The sequence below is a fragment of the Hippocampus guttulatus genome, chromosome 20 (assembly GCF_054856545.1).
Source record: "Hippocampus guttulatus isolate MCC_2025c chromosome 20, RoL_Hgut_1.0, whole genome shotgun sequence".
NCBI lineage: Eukaryota > Metazoa > Chordata > Actinopteri > Syngnathiformes > Syngnathidae > Hippocampus > Hippocampus guttulatus.
The window spans coordinates 2,321,038-2,343,781 of NC_141280.1; the positions used below are offsets into that span (position 1 = coordinate 2,321,038).

General features: G+C 44.7%; 2 protein-coding genes across 3 annotated transcripts; one reads left to right on the plus strand and one right to left on the minus strand.

Annotated features, from left to right (window-relative positions):
- Positions 1-1,906: 1,906 nt before the first annotated feature.
- On the plus strand, positions 1,907-8,926 carry gtf2a1 (general transcription factor IIA, 1). Of its 2 annotated transcripts, none has more exons than XM_086100834.1 (10): positions 1,907-2,130; positions 4,119-4,220; positions 4,382-4,574; positions 4,744-4,808; positions 5,179-5,254; positions 5,365-5,489; positions 5,691-5,795; positions 5,915-6,187; positions 6,284-6,373; positions 7,196-8,926. In XM_086100834.1, the coding sequence occupies exons 1-10, from the start codon at positions 2,101-2,103 to the stop codon at positions 7,301-7,303; spliced, it is 1,167 nt and encodes a 388-aa protein (XP_085956960.1). In that variant the 5' UTR covers positions 1,907-2,100; the 3' UTR covers positions 7,304-8,926. The 2 variants fall into 2 exon arrangements, with proteins under 2 accessions (XP_085956960.1, XP_085956961.1); XM_086100835.1 differs by lacking the exon at positions 1,907-2,130 and adding an exon at positions 2,994-3,239.
- A 2,533-nt stretch (positions 8,927-11,459) lies between these two features.
- tshr (thyroid stimulating hormone receptor) lies at positions 11,460-22,132 on the minus strand. Its single transcript, XM_086100353.1, has 10 exons — positions 21,972-22,132; positions 20,807-20,878; positions 20,048-20,122; positions 17,959-18,033; positions 17,448-17,522; positions 16,657-16,734; positions 15,451-15,519; positions 14,493-14,570; positions 14,134-14,322; positions 11,460-13,508 (listed from the first exon to the last, which is right to left on the minus strand). Exons 1-10 carry the CDS (start codon positions 22,130-22,132, stop codon positions 12,152-12,154), a joined length of 2,229 nt encoding a protein of 742 aa, XP_085956479.1. The 3' UTR covers positions 11,460-12,151.
- Positions 22,133-22,744: the final 612 nt, after the last annotated feature.

Below are 22,744 nucleotides of genomic sequence, written 5' to 3' on the forward strand. Positions count from 1 at the left end.
CTGATGCCACACATTGGCCTCTTTCGTGTCGATGCCTGCGGGTGAGAGGTGCTTGGAGGTGAGACTATATCGACAATGGTCTGTGAATCGGCAAAGGTGTTTTTTTTGGAACAGTTTAGTAACATGCCTGGCAGTTTGAACATAGCTAAAGTTATACTTTTTTTTTTCTTTTGTACATATTGTGACGTGATGGCATTATTAAGAGGTGGGTTAGATCACTGTGACGGTCCACGATACCCACTGAAGGCCCGCTTACCTCCTCGTTACTGTGTGTGTGTGTATATATATATAACAGTGATCTAAGCCACCTCTTAATAATGCCATCACGTCACAATATGTACAAAAGGATATACTGTATATATATTTTTTTTCACCCAGCAACATACTCCACGTGCATATCTGGGTTTAACCAGAGGGTCTTTACTTCTGTATTCAAAGCTGACCCCAAAACATTAACCTCACACATTCCCATCAACAAGGGTCTTATCAAAACGGTGCCTCCTCTGACAGTTAATTATTCATTTACGTCCTCTAATCATGTTAGTTCAATACGTATGATGAAAGCTCAAACTTAGTTCTCCCTTTAGGCAAAGGAGTAGAAGGGTACCAAAACATACGCCTTATCAATCAGAACGGGTCAGAGTGGGGTGTCTTCCCAGAGCCATGTGGCGGTGGAGGTCCATTCATAATTGAAGCTGAGATGGGCTTAATCTCTATCCAGTGCCTCCATGTGTGTGGGCCGCTCCCACCATCAACACAACTGGAGCTTGCAGTTTCTCTGTTGCTATGCAACTAAAGCAAGACAGAGGGGGATGTACTCACAAGATCTTCAGAGGGCATCATCAGTTACTAAGAGTGTGACTCAATTGGCTTGCATTAAACAACGTTCTCTTTAATCACATCTCGCTTTGAGAGCGGGACATGAGATTCCGATATCATCTTTTCATTTTTGAGGAAAATGCCGTATATATGTGGGCAAGGGAATTATGAGATGTGAAGTACACCACTTAAATGTATTTTCTGTCAAGTTACACACGTTGGATTCTTAACTTAACCATACTAAGTGCATGTGTGTGCCCAACAGCACCGCTGGTTTATTTTGTCAATACAGTATTTAAATGTGCAAATGCGCATAACTTGATCTAATCTGTCATATGAACAACTTGTGTATCCGATTACGAGAGTGCATCAGATGCAGACTGAGTTGTACGTTTCTGGTATATATCATCCATAACCACACAATGACCAGTGAGGCAAGTTTCCATGGAGACGGAAGCAGAGCTGCACTCTCGTCGGTTCTCATTTATTGCAAAGCTTCATCGTTACGGGGGAGAGCAGATCGGTGATCAGGACAAGTGCATATTTGATTAAATGCAGAGGACAAGGCTCACACCTCGCTGGTTGTATGTGGGAACATAGTTACATTCTAAAGTGATTGGATTGGGGATTGTGCGTTTTGAGCGCTCATAAAGATCGCGTGCTGAGAGCACGCGTGAAATACGCGATATGGAGTGCGAGCAGCCTCTTGTGGTAGTCTTGTGTCACCACACGAGACACGAAACTGCGCTCCTCGGTTTACGACGGAGTTGTTCCTGCTTTAGCGATGTAACTTTGAATCTGTATGCAAGTGCAGGGAATATGTGTAAGCAGTATCAGTGTACCTGTACACTGTTACGCATGTGTATTTATATTTGTAGTTTAAGTCAGTGGTCTCAAACCTTTCACACCAAGGTGCCAAATTAGTTGAGTGGAATTATGGCAACGGGAACGCATAATTAAACTACATTTCCCAACATGCCCCTTTACTGGCGTGTCGCTTCCGATTGAAATCTCGCGATATTGGCAGCTTGACCCTGCCCTATGTCTCGCGCACTCGCAGCTCCTTCGCTCAGTATATAAAGCAGAACAACGTCGGACGGTGGACGGCTGGGGACTCGCAGCCCGGGATTGTAAATAAGACCGCCAAAACTGTTTTATTTACAAAAGTGATGCCGGCTGTTTTAGAATACCGTTCCCAGTTGTTTTAAGTTTTTTTTTTTTAATCATTTTTGGCTCTTTATTTCTCGCCCATTTCCGTGTGGTTTTTAGACTGCGCGTATAATGGCGAGCTCGGCTAACTCGAACCCAGTGGTAAGGATCAATCTCAAGGATTGTCAACGGGGAAAATGGGGGTAAAGTTAATGGAAAACTGTTGAACACGTTTTTAATCGAATCACATTAATTTAGCATTTCCACACACTCCAGCATATGGACGAATGAAAATCAAACTAGGTTCAATCAAAATGGATTGTTTGAAGTGTAGCCTTATTCCCAATCTTTTTAATGGTAAATATGTTAAATGTGTTGCCACAAACTATGGAAGTGACTCAAAACTGGAGTCGTATTTGACGAGTTGTGAATTGTTTGGCTCTTATGTTGCCAGCTTCTATCTCACCCGTTGGCATTTTTAATGCTCGATGATCGACTTGATGGAAAGAGAAATCACCCACACCGTCTTCGTTTATGGCGTTTTGTGTAGTCGAGTGCAATTTTTCGTCAACACGGGGTAATAAGCAGCGACAAAGGGGAAGGGCCGAGTTAACATTTTAAGACCTTAAATGTACGCAAAGCACCTTGCATAAAACACCGCGAACCAGTGTTGTTTCTTTGTGATGAAATAAGGTAGTCGAAAGTCGCGAGTGCAACGTTCCCTGTGCCGCATCATGTTTGTCCACCATTCCACGACTTGAAGGCAAAGTAGAAAAAGAAACACTTCCACTTATTTCAATCGCAAATATTCCAGCTCCCATCGATAATTCTACCCCGCTTTGTCCAAAATGACCACCTAAACGTTCGTCGAGCGACGACAGGCTATTAAACGAGGACTTTGCGAGGCTGTCGAGCTGCTCCGTAAAATGGCTTCCACGTCTTTGCTCACAGTCTCGGCTTCTGTCCCTCCTCCCTCGCTGCTGCCCGGTTTTATACCGCCATATTGGCTCTCTATATAGACTGGCCGGGATGGGAAGGTGCTACTCGACGTTACGTCACCGACTAAGTTTATAAACACCAGCAGACTGCTTTAAACAGTGGAGGAGCAGCCCGGGCCGAGGGGAAGGCGAGGAGAGTTCCGACGACGTCGGCGCCGTGGACGTTCTCGTTTTTCGCATCGCCTCGGTGGCACTCGAATCTGTTTTTACAAACGGAACGCGGCCATTCTATAGGCCTTTGTTCACAATGGCTTTGTGCAAATCACTTTGATGGTATTTTGAACGAACGTGCTACGGAGACGTTGGGCGTGTTCAGTTATTTCAAGCTGACAAGCGATTTGATTGTGTGGTTGGAACTCGTCACAGTGTATACTCGGCAACCTAATACACTGTAGAATCACATTCTTTGTAGAATTAGTTTTTTTTTTTTCAATTATGGGCGATATTTGCGAATGAACCGAAAATACTTTGACCTTTTGATTGTTCAACTGTTCAATGTTTCAGCAGTTTATGGAAAACAGCAGGTTGTACAGAAATTGGAAGGGGAGACAAAATGTAATTTCACAATAGGTGCACTAATAAAGGTTATTTTCAAAAGTGTTAAAACAGTACACGGTTGGACATGTGCGTTCTGAAGTTGACAGAAAGGTAAATGAAGTTCACCTGTAAAGGGACTTGTGCATTTTATGTTCATCCTGAAATTTCACATAAAGCAAAATATTCAGAAGCAATTAACACATAAAACTATTCCACTAATAGTTCTTTATTCTTATTGAGCAAGGTCACAGAGGTGTAACAATGACAGCGTTCAGAATACTGTTCTTTACAACTGAAAACTACAGCTAAAGTACATCACATTTTTGAGTTAATTTGTATCTTTACATTTGGTTTGCAGCCCAATTTTAATTGTAGCTGAGAATTTATGCCATTTTTTGTTTTCTTACATCGCTTTGTTGAATGAGGTCATAAAACAAGATTTGACGGTGCACTTCAGTTGGTGCGTATGTATTGAATCTGACTGGCTCCACCCAAAAATCCTCCTCATTCCCTGTTCTGCTCGCTGAAAATTCTAAATACAGCTCTTTCAGTGGCTGGGTTAGAGTATAATGATGAGGTCGATAAGTGTGTGATTTTTGTTTTGCTTCCTTCTAGCCTAAACTGTACAAGACTGTGATTGAGGATGTCATCAGTGAGGTGCGAGAGTTATTCCTGGATGAGGGCGTGGATGAACAAGTGCTTCTGGAGCTGAAAACGGTAATAGTATTATTGCAACATGCTTGAAAAACGGGGGAATTTACCAAAAAGTATATTCAAGAGTTAGAAAAAAAAGGAAGACAGTCACCGTTTTAGTGATTGAGTATGCAACTCAAAATTTGACACATTGGGTGGTTTCTTCAAATAATTACTTTTTCCAGCTATGGGAGAGCAAACTGTTGCAATCCAAGGCAGTGGATGGCTTCCATACTGAGGAACAGGCAGCCCTGCAGGCCGTACAGCATCAGCAACAGCAACAGCACCAACCATCGCAGCAACAAGTTCAACAAGGCCAGCAGGTGACACAGCCGGCACAGGCCCAGCAAGCCATCATGCCTCCCCAGCAGCAACAAGGTTGGTTCAAAAGAATTCCGACGACGTTATTTCCTTAGATGACAAAGCGGAATACATGCGGCGTGACCGAATGAGTCTGATAGATCAAATTATTTGGGTTCTCAACTATTTCAAACTCTATTGGAAATCTTCTGTACCGTCACGGATGATGGTGTGCTTTTCTCTGCAGCTCCCCAGCAGCAAGTCATTGTACCAGATTCCAAGATTCTACAGCATATGACGACAACGGGGATGGCAAGTAGTAAACGCACAAGTGAACATACCAGATGCCAGTACTGCAATGGTTTGTGTGTCTGCTCAGAACAAAATTTCACACCCTAATCTGTGCCCTCTTTACCTCACCGTGCCAGACAACTAAACTCGTTTGCTCACTCGTTACTAAGGGAGTGGCATGCATCTATGCGCTTGTTGTTTTTCACGTTTTAGCGCAGGTAATTGCACACAATTGAAGAGCGACAAGATGCTTTGTTGTGGTCTTTTTTGTATTCTGCCCGCAAATTAGAGATGAGAATCGATCCTGCTCAGCTAACATATTAGTTTGTAAAAATGTGATTTGTGTGGCTGCTCCTGACTGTCGTATATGCATGCTGTATTTGTCCGATAGAGTGCGGCAGCCACACAAGCTGCTCTTGCTCTGCCGACTGGGGTTACACCGTACCCACAGCTCATCACCAGTTCAGGTAAGTGCCCCACGTCACCTTTTCATGTGCTAAAAAGCCCCCCGAGCGCTACTAAACTGCGGACTGCATCATGAATCCTACGACCCCCTGCCGGCGTTGCGGTTCCTCAGGTCAGTTTGTGCAAGTTTTGCGCGCACCCAACGGGGCTCAGTACATCATCCAGCAGCCACCGCAGCCCATCCTTCTGCAGCAGCAGATGCAACCTGGCTCAGTGCAGGCTCCGGTCATACAGCAGGTACATATCTCACACTCGTGGCTCATGGAAGAATGTTTATCCTCATTCGGTGAAGCAGCTTTGCTAGTGGCTACATCAAACGCATCGCCAACCCTTTTGGAAAGACTCCCTACTTGATGTGCCGGAGTTCTTGTGCTATTTCTCTGCGTGTGCAACGAAATTCTTGGATTGACTTCATTGCTCTGACTTGTTGGGTTGCAGGTTTTGGCTCCTCTACAAGGAGGCCTTCCTCAGCAAACAGGAGTCATCATCCAGCAGCCACAGCTCGTCTTAGCTCCAGGAAATAAAGTCCAAGGCAACACACAGGTCAGCATGCAAGCAGTATGGGTTCTTCCACATGCCATCTCATGGCTTGGTGGACTTCAAAGGCTTGTCTTTTAATGCACCAAATACCAAATGCTCATCTCGTTTTCCTGTCTTGTCAGGTGACGCAGGCAGCCGCGATGGCGCCTCAGCCGGGTCAAGCAGCACAGGTGCAGCAAATCCAGCAGGCCCAGGGTGCAGCAGTGCCACAGGCCCAGGTGCAGGCACAGGCTCAGCAGGCAGCCCCGGGTCAGCCTCAGCCTCCCATGATGCTGCAGGTGGACGGCGCTGGAGACACCTCGTCAGATGAAGACGAGGATGATGAAGAGGAGTATGACGAGGACCTGGAAGAGGAGAAAGACAAAGACGGGGGAGAGGATGGGCAAGTGGAGGAGGTGAGCGGCGCCCCCATTGCCTTTTGAGTCACTTGTGGTGTGGCGGTCCACTGCTAGTTGTTCATGTTTATATATCTCTTTTTTTCTCCTTTTTAGGAGCCACTGAACAGCAGTGATGATGTCAGTGATGCGGAGGACCATGAGCTGTTTGACACGGAGAATGTAGTTGTGTGCCAGTATGACAAGGTGAGTCATCGCGGGTTACCGTAGCCGGCATGCGAATGTCAAATAATTTGAACTGCAGGCTACACTAGTCTGTCACATCTTATGGAGGTAAATGTTGCGGAGTATGATTTGAAGTGAATGCAAACCCCCAAAAAATTATATCTCTGAAACCTTTGTATGTTTTTGAGAACGCGAGAATACATTTAATGAAAAATGTCCAGGTCATGCAAGTTCAATTTCAAGGTTAACTTATAGGTCAAAAGGTAGAGCTACTAAAACAGGCAACAAAAAAACTTGATTGCAGATCTGGAATCTTTCTTGAATTCCTTTTCCAACAATACTTGTGAGATATAAGGGTTCCAAGGAAGGTGGCCACGCCCCTTTTTGTCAAACATTAACATTCAGTGTGTTTTCGCTGCCACCTCGGCTTGAGGTTCAGTGTTGTGCCATTACTGTTAATAAGTACACCAATAAAATCCAAATCCACTTGGCTAAACCCACGGGGCAATTTGGCAGGGAACGACGACCCTGAACACGGCATTGATTAAAGCTCGAAGGCATCCTGCTTTGTGATCAAGCTCATGAGCTGTGTGCTACTGTGTTGCTGTATTGCTTCAACGCAATACAGCAGCGCAAGGTTTTGCATCTATTTATTTTTTAACGATCCCACAATCATGGCACCAAGTTGTTTTTATTAACTGGCTGGCAATTGGTCGGAAGATGGGGAACAGGGCAGCTCCTCCAGTCACCGTTTTTGTGGCACTCGGTAAACCGCGACGACGTCGCCCTTGCGCTCTTGACACTCATCAGCCTCTCATCAGCCTCTCCCCACTTACTTCACAGATTCACAGAAGTAAGAACAAATGGAAATTTCATCTGAAGGACGGGATCATGAATTTGAACGGGAGGGATTACGTTTTCTCCAAAGCCATCGGGGATGCCGAATGGTGAAGGCCGGAAGACGGGGCCAAGCGACAGGAGCAGGAACTCTGTTACTCCTCCTATCCACTTTATGGACAATATCAATATCCTTCCATATCCCGTGACTGGATTTGTTTGCAAGAAGCGTGTAGAGTTGTGAAAAATCTGAAAAAGGAACGCAAGATCCTTGACTACAAGCCGGATATCACTGGTCGCACTCGGCAAGCTAGCCCCGCGGGATGAGAAACCGACAGCGAAAGGGAACGTTTGTCCTCCTTTTTGTTTCTCAGCCTTTTCCATTTTTCCACGAGTGAATCCCCACACATTTCACATGATGCACGTGTTGGAGGACCAGAGTGTGCTGACGTTGAAAGTGTGTCGTTGCACTGCGAGTTGATCGACTGCTTATGCTCGTCTGCGCTTGAGTCCAAATTTAAGATTGTTGCCTTTACATCTGCCAGAATTAACTTCTGGCCTCACTTTTCTTTTTAGCCATCCCGGGAATTTCAGTCCCAAGTCCTGTTTCTGAAAAAGGTACTCGGAGTTAAGAGCGTCGCCTGGTCATTGTTTTAAAGTTTTTTTTAAATTGAAGGGTTATGACAAAGAAGGTAAAATAACTTAAAAGTTAAATAATTTATCGCTGTAAAAAGGCATTATTTTAAATCTAACAAGTTATAATTCCAAATCTTTTTGTCTTTGCCCCTTGTCAGATTTTTTGGGGGGGAGGGGGGGGGGGTTGTGTAGCGTCATTCCATGAAGCAAAATAGAAGCAGAGCCATGGCTGGAGTATTTGCATCTGTCCTGTTTCTTGAATTAAATTCTCTGCAGCCTTCAGTTTATTGATAAGCGCGTGTTTGCTTAAAGCAGGCGAGCACGACTGTATGTGCGCGCGTTTGTCAATTGCATCACCGAGCACCGCTTAAACCTCCCAAAACGCAGTCTGTCACCTTTAGCTCATCAGTGATGCGGTTTTCTATTTATTCATGAAAGTAGAAGCTTCTTTTTTTTTCCCCTGATCTGCACCAAACTGTGCTCTTACAATCAAATAAGTGTTCCTTTTTTTTCTGTTGGCTGAACAAAGCTTGTGTAACATTGTTCCCAGTCTTGGATGTACTTTTGTGTTTTCGTCTTTTGACTTTTAAGCCGGCATGTTTTCGTCTGAGGAGTTCAAATTTGGTGAGGAACGAGAGGAGTTTGTTAAAAAAAGTTTTTAGTGAGCTGTTGCGGGAATTTGATAAAGTACATGTGGTGTTGTTTTTTTTTGGGGGGGGGGCTTCTTAGTCAAATGGCTGGTTCGTGGACTCCCTACATTTATATTGTGAATACACATCAACCTTAAAAAGGAGCAAGACAATGTTCTTTATGTTCATGTGAGCAACCTTGATGTCTGTCGGCATTAAAGCAGTCAAAAAAAAAGTTTGTGGCGGAAATTCAAGTAATAGATTTTATTCAGTAGCTCGATGTGGATTATGGCGAGTCATGGCCGTTCCCACATACTGTACTTCAATGTTGAGTGTGCCTTTTTGATTTGTACTCCTGCTTTTCGTGTACTTCCCAAAAAGGGTGTCTTGAGAAGTGTTCTCACCTTTGCTCTGTTGTGACTTCGAATAGCTGTTGAAATGTATTGTTCAATAAACGATTTTATAAATGACATTTGGAAGCAAGCACAGAGACCTGTACTTTTGAGTGTGAACATATTTCAGAATTACATTTTGAGATGCGCGCATAGACTAATCTTACTAGCCCATGTTTTTGCCAGTATTTTATGTTGGTATACCGTAGTACTAGTGAAAGTTTTCTGATAGGCTGTACCCATTTATATTCCGAATAGAATTCCACACGCAATCGGTTGAAATCTATTTCAGCATCTTTTGCATGCAATTGAAATGTTTCCTCCGAATTCCCAACCCAAACCCCTTGATAAAATCCCTTGCGTGTTTCCTTGTGGGTAATCATTGCCTGAAGTGTTGCTGCTGTCTGGGATTACAGCTGAATCAGGAACTACAGTCCTTGATTTTGAATATGGCTTGAGGTTGGCTGTCACTTCTCCACTGTATCATGGCTTGTATCACAAAGGCTTTTTATTCAGGCCTGCTAAGGGAAGAATGTCTGAAGAATGCTTGTGATGAAGTGGGTCCTTGTGCTGTGGCCGCCGTGTAAGAGTCTGAACGGCTGGTCTTAGAAAGAGGCCTCCTTGATACCATTTTTTGTTTTTCTTTATGCTTACCTGGCTCTCCGCAGTCTCACCTGGCCGGTCTGGTCGGGCCTCACTTTATGAACAGAACCCCATACACAAACTTTGCAGCCGCCAGGCATAACAGTAGATAAAAAATAAAAAAAAATCGCTTTCCTCCTCGTCATCCAAAGGCTTTGACTGATATCCACTTTGTGGTTTGCTGGAGCAGCTCTTCCACTTTTGAGAGGTTTCGATGCAAAAGGTGGCAACTTGACCCCGCAAGAGTGCCGTCCATGCCTACTGGCCTGTGGAGTAGTGCAGGCAATGACGTCATAAATACGGGGGGATTTTATGTTCCCAGGAACAAGAGCTTGATGGCTAGTTAAAAATCACAACCGCTTTTGGAACCATCAGGGCCCAGAGTAAATCTTCCCAAATGCTGATTGATTTGAAAGCACTCCAATTTCACTCTGCAGCAACATAATCTCGGTGTCAGAGGAGCAACATAGTCCAGTTGTGATCCAATCATTTCAAGGAGAGGCTCGGGTATACTTAGAAAATCAGAGAGGCAGACGAGAGGAAGTCAAAGTGAAAATAAATCCAGTTATTATTAGGAGGGTATTTGAGTCTGGTTTGTTCGCAGGATTATGTTAAAAAGAAGAAGAAACCTCAAAACATGCAATTGATTTCCATCATCAACCAACGAAGAACCTCCCGAGCTTTGCTGAGGTTAAAATCTGGATAACACATCCATACAAATGCAAGGCTCACTCCCTGGCAATGGTGCCTTTACCTTTTGATGAGGTTTGAGGAATTGTTCATAATGTTTTGTTACAGTCTGCTGGCATGGTGGTCAAGCGGGGCAATGGCCACCAGCAGTGCGTATGACTGCAGCCACCGACGGAGTCACGTTTTTTCCGACCATGTAGCTAACAATTGGGCAGCACCTCGGCCTCACTGTCGAGAGGTCGCCTGAGTTTGTATCCCCGTCGCGCAGGCTCTTTCTCTGCGCAGTTTGGATGTTCTCCCTGCGCTTACATAACACTCCCTTTTTATTAGGTGTGGATGTGAGTGTCAACGGTTGTCTGCATGTGCCCTGCCATTGACTGGTGTTCCGCAACTCTTGCCCAAAATCAACTGGGATAGGCTCCAGCTCACCCGTGATCCGAACGAGGACAAGCGATTGAAAATTGATGGATGGATGCTCAGCCATGGCAGAGTTTTGCCTCCTGACCAGTGCCAATTAAGTTACTGTGAAGGTGTGCACAACACTTGCAGCAAAACAAACTCACACTGTGAGATTCACTGGTCAATATCTTTGTGAATCATTGAAATTTGGATTGATTTACCTTTCTGGGAAAGCTGAAAAGAAATTCCGGCTTGCAAATGAAATGCTAACCAGATGTGCTACTGTCTGGCAACGTTGCAGTAACTCACTATCACATCGTGCGCACGTGTGTTTGCTTTGAGCGCTCTCAGTAAATGCGAATCGATTTCTGCTGATTGTTTCAGTCACTTGTTTCCGTAAGACGGTGGAAAAATACTGTATCGCCATCGCACTCGCTGGAAAAACAACCGTTGCGTTCCAAAGGAGAGGCGCTGACAGAAGATTTGTAGTTATCATACCTGTGTGCAATTACTAGTCAATGGCGAGCAACCAAACTACGCCCTCGCGTTTTGTTTTTGTAACTGGATCACATTCTTTTGCGAGATGAAGCGCCACCTCTGCAAAGTTTTCAAGTCGTGATACATGACGAGGAAGAAATGCTGAGAGCAATGACACTCAAGTTTGAGAAAAAAAAAAAAGTTAGCCAGGATAGGCTACAGCTCCCTTTGACCCCAATCGGTATAAGCAGTGTAGAAAATTGCGGTATTGGTGATGAATCGTGATGTATTGGATTAAATTCATATAGTATCTAAAAACTAAAAGGCGTGACACTGAGATAAGTAATTGTGAAGAATCAATTCATGACGGGAATATTAAAGGAATACATTTTTTTACTAGCATAATGTCGGAAAGTACTGTACAGTATATCTTCAAAAATGTTTTGCAAGAGGAAGTCATCATTGCATGAGAAATGATCAGAACAACTAGCAGTTTTAAAAAGAAGCAAGTCATTTTTACAGAGGAATGTTGTGAAGCAATATAAAAATCTAGATTCCATGAAGAATACTCTGAATAAAATCATGAAACTTGTATGTTGTAATGATTTGACACAATAAACCCTTAATAGTGCGACTGCGACAGACATTGCCACTCAACATTATGGTCATTGTGGTGGAGGGAAATGCACTGAGTACAGATCGTTTGAATGTTGAAGTCTCACTTTATGTGCTCAATTTTCATTTCCAAAATCGGTATGCAAGCAGGAGTCAAATCTCTCCTCGTGCCAAAAGCCTGCCACACTGTGCCTCAATAACAAGGCCTCACCGTTGAAGAGATGAGGTCAAAGTCATATTTCAGTGACACTTGATATTCCCCACCAACTGGAACCATAAAAATCCTCCCAGCTGAAATTGTGAAAACAGCTGAAGTTGGAATGGAAGCCCGCTGGAGCATTCTGTTAAATATTCAAACAGATCTGCCGGCAAAGACTTCAAGGCCTCGACGTCTCTTCCTCCGAGGGCTGCGGCTGGTGTTTAGCTCACGTCTCCGGGTTCTGGTTCTCCTCAAGGTTGGCCTGCAGGCCGGCCACCGGATGCTATGAACACGCAGAGCAATTCTTCAGGTGAACACTTTCGTTTTTCTGGCCCGGACTTCTTCCTTTTCTGAACTTGTCCTTGTCTTTTCGGATTTGGGATGCCCCGCTGCTGCCTTTAGAGGAAACTGTCTGACCTCTGAACAGTTGAGCCTGCCGCTGGCACAGACCGATTTTACTGAGGAGGATGAACACATCCCCTCTGAAGGCTTTGGTGAAAATGGCGTAAAGGAAGGGGTTGGCGCAGGAGTTGAGTGGGTAGAAGAGCACCAACAGGATCTTGGAGTTGGAGACCGTGATGAGCGGCTGGTCCAATACGGCCGACATGGCGTAGAAGGAAATTGGTGCCATGCAGAGAAAGTCGGTAAAGATCAGGACGGCCATGCGCTTCGCTATGTTGGTATCCTTCGATCCAGAGCGGTATTGCGGATTGTGCACCGTGCAGTAAATCTTGATGTAGCAAGCGCAGATCACAAGAAAGGCCATGACGTTGAGGACCAGCACGGAGACGACGTAGACCATAGCCTCGGTGGTTTGGATGTCCATGGGGAGACAGATGCTGACCTTCTGGTAGCTGCTCACCCCCACCAGTGGCAGCAGCGCCAGCAACAGGCAGAAGATCCAGCCCCCCAGCATCACCGCCGCCGCATGGTGAAGATGCAGCTTTCGATCCAGTCGCATGGCAAACGTGATGGCGTACCACCTTTCCAGCGTGATCACGGTCAACGTGTAGACGGACAGCTCGCTGGCAAACACGGTGAAGAACCCGGCCAGAGCGCAGCCGGGACCCGTCTGCCAGTCGATGGCGTGGTTGAAGTACTCCGCCCGCGTGTGGAGGTCCACCGAGGCGATGAGCAGCAAGTAAATCCCCATGCAGAGATCGGCGAAGGCCAGGTGGCACATGAGGAAACGTGACACGGAGAGCTTGTAGTGGCTGGTGAGCAGCACCAGGAGAACCGCCGCATTGCCCAGAACAGCCAGTAGGCTCACAAACCACACGGACGCCCGTAGGAAAGCAAAGCCCATGATGTCCTCGCACGGGTTGAACTCATCGGGCACGGGCGCACACAGCACTTCCTCCCCCTCGTCGCACAACACCACGTAATCGTGGCGATTATCAAAGCTTTCGCTCTGGTCCTCCTGAGGGTTCACCAGGGTCTCGCCAAAGCCCACGTCCTCATCCGGATGGCCACCAAAGTAGGCGTGGTAGTACAAGCTGCCGTAGAAGCCGCCTCCGTAATCGCTCTCGTAGGGTTCCTCCGGGATGTCTTTGACCACCCCTTCGAGGGAGGGCGCCACAGAACGCTTACGATGCTGCTCACTGAACGCCGTCATGTTGCAGAAGATGTACTCCCAAAATCTGAAAAACGCAAAGGGGGGGGGGGGGGGGGGGACACTATTGAGAAATTAGTGGTGGCGCATTGTCAAGTGCTTAACGTACCTCCATTTCACTGTCTAAAGCACCAGCGGAAACGCGTTTTCTTAAACGCACTGTGTCATTCCTCTCCAACACTATGAACGCTAGCTACTGCATGCAATACAGGATATGTTGTGTACGTAAAGGCAGCCAAAAAAAAAGCTACTATAATGAAAGAGAACGTGATATGCGGTAGTAAGCTGCTCTGTTGTTGTCGTGTCACAACTGGAGAGGCAGAGTACTTGTTCTTGGTCGGCTACACGCGCCTCTCACCCAAAACCCAGCTGGGATTCCAGTGTTGAAGCGTTTTTGAAAATGGACGGAGTCCTGTTACGAGTCATTTCAAATCTGGCTTTTGCTTGGTGTTACAATAACGACATGCGGTGACACAAGCGATGATGGCAGCGCTGTCCGACATACTTCAACGTATAAGAGAGTTGGTTCAGTACCGGCCAAGATCCACATTATGCAAGTGCAGCTGCCCGATACATCATCCGGTTTACGCAAAAAATATAAAATAATACACCGTCGTCAGTTTGACCGATACAAAAACAAAGCTGAAACTCGCCCTCGTTTCTTCTTGAGGTTTTTGAAGCCGCAGCAGTGACTGGGGTAGGTGAGGTTGGCCGTTGTGAGGTGCTTGAAGGTTTTGATGGGTGGCAATTTCTTGAGTGCCCACGCATTGCGGGCCTTCAGCTCTCTGAGGGACTCCATACCGCTGGCGGGCAAGGAGGCGATCCCCGTCTGGGATATGTCTCTTGAGGGTCAGAGAAAGGTTCACAGCAGAGGAGAAAATATGAATTGTTTGCATTTATCGCTTCACAATTCTATCCCTTGATACGTCATCGTCGAAGGAAGGGATGCTTTGACTAGATAGATGTTGTTTCGGGATGTTCATTGTCAGTATGTCAAGTGTGAGGATCTTACAAAAGCATGGGCCCGCTGATGGCGCCGTCAAAAGCTCTTTCGTCCATCTTGGTCAAATACTTATTCCTGTGAAGATCGCTGCGCAGGGAAAACAAACGGTAAAAATCGTCATTCACATTTTGAGTGACTGTGCGGAGGAATATCGGAATCCCACAGGCCTCGTTCCCGCTCGTTTCTCATTGTAGTATTTTAAATGAAACGCTTTTCACTCTCACTTTAATATCATAGACATTGACACAGCGGAGCACCACTTAAACAGACCGTACCCTCACCACACATCTCTCCGATCTAATCAGGCTGAATAAAGCTGCGAGGAGCTGTGTTTGTCTTGGTCGGGCTGCGCTGGCGGCTTTCGACACTTGACTGCAGATGACACGCCAACGCAAACATCGCGCATGTGTTCCGACTCTGGTCGCTGACCAATGGCTTCGTTAGGCTCTCGTAAAGCGTGTGTAGGAGTTCGAAGCGAACAGAGGAGACTACACAGCTAAGTGACTATTTGTATGTTTAAATCTCTCCTAAATGCAAAGAGGTTGAAAACAAAATACAACGATTGTGTTCTTAATTGATCTTGGAAATGGCCACAAAGAATCCAGTGTCTCTGAGTTGAGTTCAAGAACGCAGCTCTTAATACAGACTTCCTGCTGCCCAATTTGGAGCCACATTTTCCCATGAGAACTTGAGCGGGCTAATCAAAAGCTTGGCTAAAACCCGTTTGGAGTGCCTATGAGAGGATCCGTTTGCAGCGCAAAAAAAAAAAAACACGACGCATGTCAGCAATAGTTTAATCCCACGAGTTGTGAGGTCTGAATATGCTGAGCAAAGTTGTCAGAAAAAAGTGGAAGAAATGTACTTAGTCGCTCGGAGGTGAGGAGTTGAACGCACGTCTCCATTTTCCGTCGTTTTAAATGTTTCTTTTCTAAGCGCTGTCAATTGAATTCAAGTGGTTTTGACATACACTTGATCCAGCTTGGTCCCATTGAATGCCTGATGTTGGATTTCCCTGAAGCCGTTCCCATACAGCATCCTGAAAAACAACAACAAACAAAAAAAATGCATTTACCTAATAAGATGAAGATCACTGCGTCGTTTGAATCACGACCTCCTACACTGCAATTTCATGTGCAGTTCACAGTGACGTCTCGTCTGTCCGCGCAATTTTGTGGTTAAAAGGCCTACATTTCCTTTAAATGCAGCGCCGTGTATTAAATTTACAATCTCCTCTCCGCCTGACCACATGTCCGTGAGCGTCTGTTGTGTGTTTGTGTGTTCATACAGCGCTCATTCTCAGAACATGTTATTCAAGTGAGCTCATGCTGACCTGTCTGCACCTCTTGAAGCTATTTGACGGTTAGCATTATTATTATTTTTTGTCTTGGTCAAAGGCAATGTGCTCTGGGTTTTAATACGGACTTAATTAGATTTCAAGTATTTATGGGGCAATCCTTTTTCTGGGGTTGCTTTTGTTTTTGTTAGCCCAGTGGCTAATAACCTTTTGATCAGCTGCCCCCACCCCCTACCTCCCTTGGAATAAATGTTATTATTCGAGCTACAGGAAGGTTCCCCATGCATCCTGGATAATTTGGAACATTTACATGCTGGCCAATTTTACTGTTATGGAAGACACATGGAAAATGAATCAAATATGCTGGTCAACTGAAAGTACGGTAAATGGAAGTACATTTGTGGGAGGGGCTAGTTTACTTTCAAATCAAAGTTCCTCGTGTGCCATTACCACCTCATCGGTGAAGAATGGTGGCGATAGTGCCATGACGTGCGCATGTAGGGGTGCCAGTGGAACTGGTGCCTTTGTATTTATTGATGATGTGACTGCTGACGCCTACTGCCCGGAGATGGCTGGGATAGGCTCCAGCACCCCCCGCGACCCTAGTGAGGATCAAGCGGTTCGGAAAATAGATGGATGGATGACTGCTGACGAAAAAAAAAATGCCATGTCAACACCAAATTGTAGTTAATACGATTGATAGCTGAAAGGACTATTTTCAAAAAACATCTGATGCACGTAAAACATTTTAAAATGCATTTAGTTCAGAATACTCACTACTGGACCGTTACTAACGTAGACCAACGAGAAACATTAAGTTCACTCAAACGCATGCAATCCTGTACATTGCGTACTGTGTGTGTCATGCCCATAGCTCACACTGTCAACAAACCACTCGTGATGCCGCAGAAGGAGTTAGGCGGGACGACCGTAATGTGGGGATGATCTACAATTTCCCTGCAAAGAGAGAAACCAAACAAAGAGAGCATTAAGTGCATTGGTGAACATATACTCTTCACTGGAAAGTGACAGAGGCACGGTCAGGGTGGAAGATTGATGCCTTCTCACTTTTTAGGCTTGAGCTGGAAAATGAAAGTGGGTAGGGGGCCTTGATTGAAGGAATGACTCAGTGGCAGAAAACCACACACACTTGATGACTCACAACATGCACTCACAACAAGTGCAAACGGCCACATAATAAGTGCTGGTGTGCCGTTTTCCCCTGCCCACTTCAATTAATGCCATTCGAGAGCTCTGACCGCGCTCAAATTTCGGTTGGAAATCGACCAAAGCAGTTGCCCAAAGCAGGAAGTCACTAATTTGTCTGCCAATCCGTTCCAAATTGTCTTGTCACATTGAGAATATGTCAGATGGAAAAGAAGTGAGCCACCGCGACGGGCCTCTGAGCCATGCCGTGCCTCCGGCTTCAACGCGGATAACACCAGCACAAAAGCTGCAATTGTTCTTTGGATGAAACGGCAACAATTGTTTTGGGCAGAGAATATTGGTGCTTGTTGTTGCATGCTCAACGGCTCTGTAAACCATCCATCCATCCATCTCCAATCTGTTTATCCTCACAACGGTGTTTGCGCGTGTGGGTGTGTCAGAGAAAGAGAGAGAGAGAAAGTAGGTAGCCCAGCATTGGTTAAAAAAAAGAAAAAAAAACTTACAGAATGAAATTGTTGTCATTTGAGTGGATGCTGCTCAAGTCAGGAAAGTGGTTAAGGCCTGTATTGAGAATCCCCCTGATGGACAGGAAAAAGCCGTTCGAGAAGATAAATGAAATTCCATGCCTCCCCAGATGTCAGCAATAGAATTCACGTCAGGTACCGTACACATAAATATCATGTATTGGATCAAGGTAGCTGCACTTTTACTAGGCCCAAAAAGACTGTTTAAAGTGAATGGTCACGTACTTGTTATCATTCGACCTACAGTGTTATTATTCACCCTTTTAATGTGGATGTCAGAGCTGGGCTTCAGGCAACAGTAGGTTGTCGCTGTACCTCAAAATAACCATTGAGACGGTGCATGTGGTTGTCGTAAGGGAAATGACAGCTTGTCATGGTTATCCAAGATGGCCTACTTTTGTCATCATTGGTGCACTAACCAGGATTTGTAAAAAAAAAAAAATTGAACCATTGCATTTGGTGGGAAAAAAATGCGATGACGAGTACTCACAAGTATTTCAGGTTCGGGAGGTTCTTAAAGGCTTCTGGGTCAACGTAGGTTAAACTCTTGGCATTCCGTATTTCTCTGATTGAACAAAGAGACAATATTGTGTTGAGCTTCACAATCCACTTGTCATGTCACCAATGTAAATTGAAGGTTTCCACGTGAACGCAAGCCATAAAACCAGTGGAATACACACAGATCCAGGGACTGTGAATTGAACTTGGCCTTAAAAGCTGCTGGAAGAAATGAACAAGGTTGCAGGTCAGCGGGCAAGAGAAGGGAAATTTGGTGCCGACAGCCAAAACCAGAAGTAAGAATGAAAAAAAAAAAGTGTTTCATTAATGTGTTTATGCTGGTTCACCCCGGCTGGACAGAACAGTTGTGTTATGTCTAAGGCCAAATGTGTCTTGGCCATATTCACTTTCTGGCTCAGGGCCTGGCTCCAGGCAGGCAGACTCATTTACTTCCTGATGCTAATAGCAGGGGGGCTGGGGGGATGTACAGGATTCAGGGAGGCTGTTTTATAGGCTCGTAAATTAAAAACCATTGCCGATTCAGGTACTTTTTTGGTCAAGTGAATTATTTTGACTTAAGATCTTTCTCTAGGGTTTGCAATTTTTTTCTTTATTTTTTTTCCCAAAAGATTATTAAAATATTGACATACATTGCAGGATGTGGTCATGCTTTCCAGTGACGTACTTTAGTGACCCCCGCTACTGAGCTTGTTCTCTGGATTCTTTAAAAGGTTCTCCAAATTTAAGGTTTAAGGTGGTTTGAATTGTAGTTTCAATTCAGTTGATTTCAGCTCTTTTGCCATTTTGTTCTGCCTGACAAGGTCTTGATGTAAAAATACACAACTGTCTTTTTTAAAAACCAAATCCCACCTTGCGTTGATGGCCGGGGCCAATTTCTCTTTCTGTGTGTAACGAGACTCTGTGTTGAGGAATTTGTCTTCCTTTCATCTTGCGTGTCCTCCTAATTGCCTGTAAGAACTGTGTATGTACGTTTGTGGTTTCTCGAAAGACAAGACCCCCCCACCACAATCATCAGTTTATAAGTACAACCTCAAATCTACAGCTGCTGTTGGCCTCCTCGAGGAGCCGAAAGTAAGCAGGGCATTCATTTGTGTCTGACCCTGAAGGAAACCCGAGCGAAACGCTATTATCTCTCGTACCGCACCAATCAGAGGCAAATAGGCCCGAGAGGTATAAAATAACCCCCCCGGAAAGTTACCAGATACCAACCTCAGCTGGATGGAATGATTACTTCTGCCTGTATTTTAGTGATTTGGAATTAGTCTGCCAGTTAGTCACGACACAACCCCAGTCGGCAATTTAGGAGCACTTACGGTCCTCAATTCATGTCGCGTACAAGTGTCACTGTTAATTATAGTTACTGCTGCAAACTGTGACACAACCATTTAATCGACCAATTGGAGAGTGGAAATAAATCACACCCAAAATGTAGTGTTGGAATGTGTTGACTCGGTGTGCTGGTCTCGGAGCAGTGGGTGGCGAGTTAAGGTGTGATATCGAACGGAGTGTGGTCCACCTGGAGGCCGCGCACGCACACACACACACACACACACACACACACATCTCCTAATTGAGACAAGAGTGCACCTCTCTCAACTTTTCTCCCCCGCATCGCTTCTGCAGGAGCTTGGAGCATGAAGGAAGGTAAGAGGAGAAGCCGAATAATGGCGGCTGTACATTTTCTTCCGTTTGATAACTTTTTTCCCCGCATGTCTTTCTCTAACAGCCTCCAATTTGATATGGCAGGATAACACCTACAGCACAGCAAAACGATTTGCAAAGCGGGTTCGCAATTCAGCCTTGGCGGACATCCTCATGGTACTGATTTTTTTTTTTCTCCTCAGCAAGACCACATATCAGAATTAACACCCAATTACCAATATCTAGTTTCAGAATGCAACTATTGAATCGGGCACGTTGAGGTAGCGCTAAACCTCAGCAAGAGGTGAAGCACTTTCAAGGCAGTCACTGACGGTTACCGTTATCTTGCCAGGGAGCTAATACAACATCTTACTCAACCAGGATCTATAAAGCATGTGCCCTTCATTTCAGATACTCACATGTGGGTGATTTTCCTCAGGCCGTGAAATGAGTTCCTCTCAAGCCTTTGCAGGGTCACATCCACTGATATATATCTAAAAGAAATAAACAGTTGTATGTGTGATCGTATTTGCATGACCGTTCCAATACCGCAGTGGTTTCCTGAGTTTTCTAGCCGGCGGCGTCTCTAAGCCTCCAAATTCACTGGTCATTTTGGAACATGCCACATACACGACCAAGTCATCGGCGCCGATATGCAATTGGAAACAAGTACAGTAATCTTTCAATAACCTTCCAACGAGGCAATTTCTCAAAAAAGCAAATCAAAATAGACAATATCATTAGAAAAGAATTAAAGATTTTGGGACGCTTTTCATGTCATGACCCTTTAGGGTGGAAGACACTGCATGATAGGAATAGTAGGATAAGAGAAAGCCGCTCTCTCAAATATATTTTACTTCCCGCCTCAGCCTCCTCTCGAGGGAGTCCCCCTTAAAGTTAAACGAGTATTCACAACCTTCCTGCTGTCGAAAGTGCGCGAGTGGAGTTCCAGGAATGCATTAATACTTCCAGCTGTGCAGCCAAAGGTGATACTCGGCAGAGAGCGAGTCAATCCCTTAAGTGCGGTGTGAGACAGAGAGGAAGGAGAAAAGGGTGAGCAAGCGCAAGGCTTGGTTTAGTTAAAAAGGCACAGGTGGAGGAGAGCGGCCCTCAAGGGGCCGTGTTGAAGTTTGTTTATTTGACGAGACTTCATCACACCAAACACTGTTGCTACTCACATCCGCGAGATATTTTCCATGTTGGCGAAGGCGTCCGATGGCACCGATGACAGACGCGTCTCGAAAAGCCATCTGCTTGAGAAAGAAGAAAATATACATTTTGCGGTCACAAACCTGGAGGGAGGTATGAAAATCGCATTTTGAAGGTTGGCTTAGCAATCTTGGATCTTTTAAGTGTTTGTATGGGTTAAGGAACAGACTCTTTTTTGGAAAGCCCCCCCCCCATTTTTTTCCAGAAGGAACTACCTGTGAGTTTGCAAAGTATGCCGCCAAAGGTAAACATTGTATTTGAACGCGAGGCCTAGATGAGTCAAGTGTCATGCTCAGCGGGCTTTTTAAGCGTGTCTTTGCTTTCCTTTCCACCTCTCTGACTCTCACCGAGACATGCAGTGACCTTTCTGACGCTCAAAGAAGTGTGCACATGTGCTGACACTTTCTACCTCTCGCATACATTTACTGTATTTGCACGGCATTTCTCCTTTGGTAGGCAATTTAAAGACTCACGCAGGATGAGAACGTTGAATACACCGAGAAGAAGGAAACTTTACAAATGATTCCTATAGTCATTGCCTCAAAGTTAGCACTTTGTAAGAAGGAGACAATATGCCTGTTTTTAAACTGACATCTGTGTAGATGACATAAATGATTGGTCATCATGTCAAGGTCTGTTGTGATCAAATGCCTGTTTTTGGTTGTTCTTGACACGTAGGTTGTTGTTTAACATGTATTATAATGGGGACTGTATAAATGTCATTAACATTGTTTACTTTTTTCCACTGTTATATCTCTTACAGCAGTTAATTACGTTGCAGTTGGATATCATTCGTGCAGTGCCGTGTTGTGAGTGTAGTCTTTCAATTTCTTTCAATTACATTTAAATCCTGAATGAAGTAAAAAAAAAAACAGTTGAATGGAGAATTGACATCACATTACTGACTTTTAACACTATTATAGTCAAATAGGCAGATAATGTGACTACTTGACAGATTCTTCGTGCCATGTGGGAGCACTTTTGGCGTAATAGCCATTATATTATAATGATTTTTCCAGCAAAGTGTGCTGGGAAAAATCAATGTCGAGGAGCCAATTCTTACATTCAACATCCATTTAAAAAAATTAAATTAAATACTTTAAAAAGTACTTGCACAGATAAAATTGTACTTACAGTGTCTCTGTGCTTGCCGGGAAATTGGGGATCAGATCAATGTCAATGCAAGAGATGGTGCGAGTCCTCCACTCTGAGCACTCACAGGCATCAGGACAGGAGTCAGCATTGGACGCAGTGTTCAAGTGGAGGATAATCAGGAGGCATACTATCAGTTGCATGATATAGTTCTTCTCTCTTCTTGCCTCTGTGGTCCCCTTGATGATCTTCGTACAAATATATACAGGATAGCATTTGAATTATTGCCCAAAACTTTGCAAAGAACGCGCACTTTCCTCTCCGGGGTGTTCTGTGTGTGAAGCTGTGAAGGTACAGGAGAGATGCTGGAGGACGGGCATGCAGCTGGAGCTCTTTAGTGGCTTTTGGAGGTGGTCTTCATCTTGAGGGTGGATTTAGGAGACACTCTTGTGTTAGATTGGAGAATAACTCCCAACCCCTCGCTCATTATTGTCGGTATAATGTTACTCACCACTTCGGCAACAGGCAGCCTCGTGTACTGCAGGAGACAATTACGTCGAATCCGTAGGCTCCAAAATCATGCATGGATTTGACTCCACATAACTTAAAATAATAACAATAATAATTTATATAATAATAATAATTTATTATTATTTATTATTTTAAGTTATGTGGATAATAATGTATTCATACATTTGTTTTATTGTCAACCACAGAAATCATAGCAGTGTACTAGTTTTGGTAATTATAATACATTTTCCTTTCTAAAGGCGTGGACGCACCAGCGCAGAAGCCTCCTTGTGGATATTGTAGTT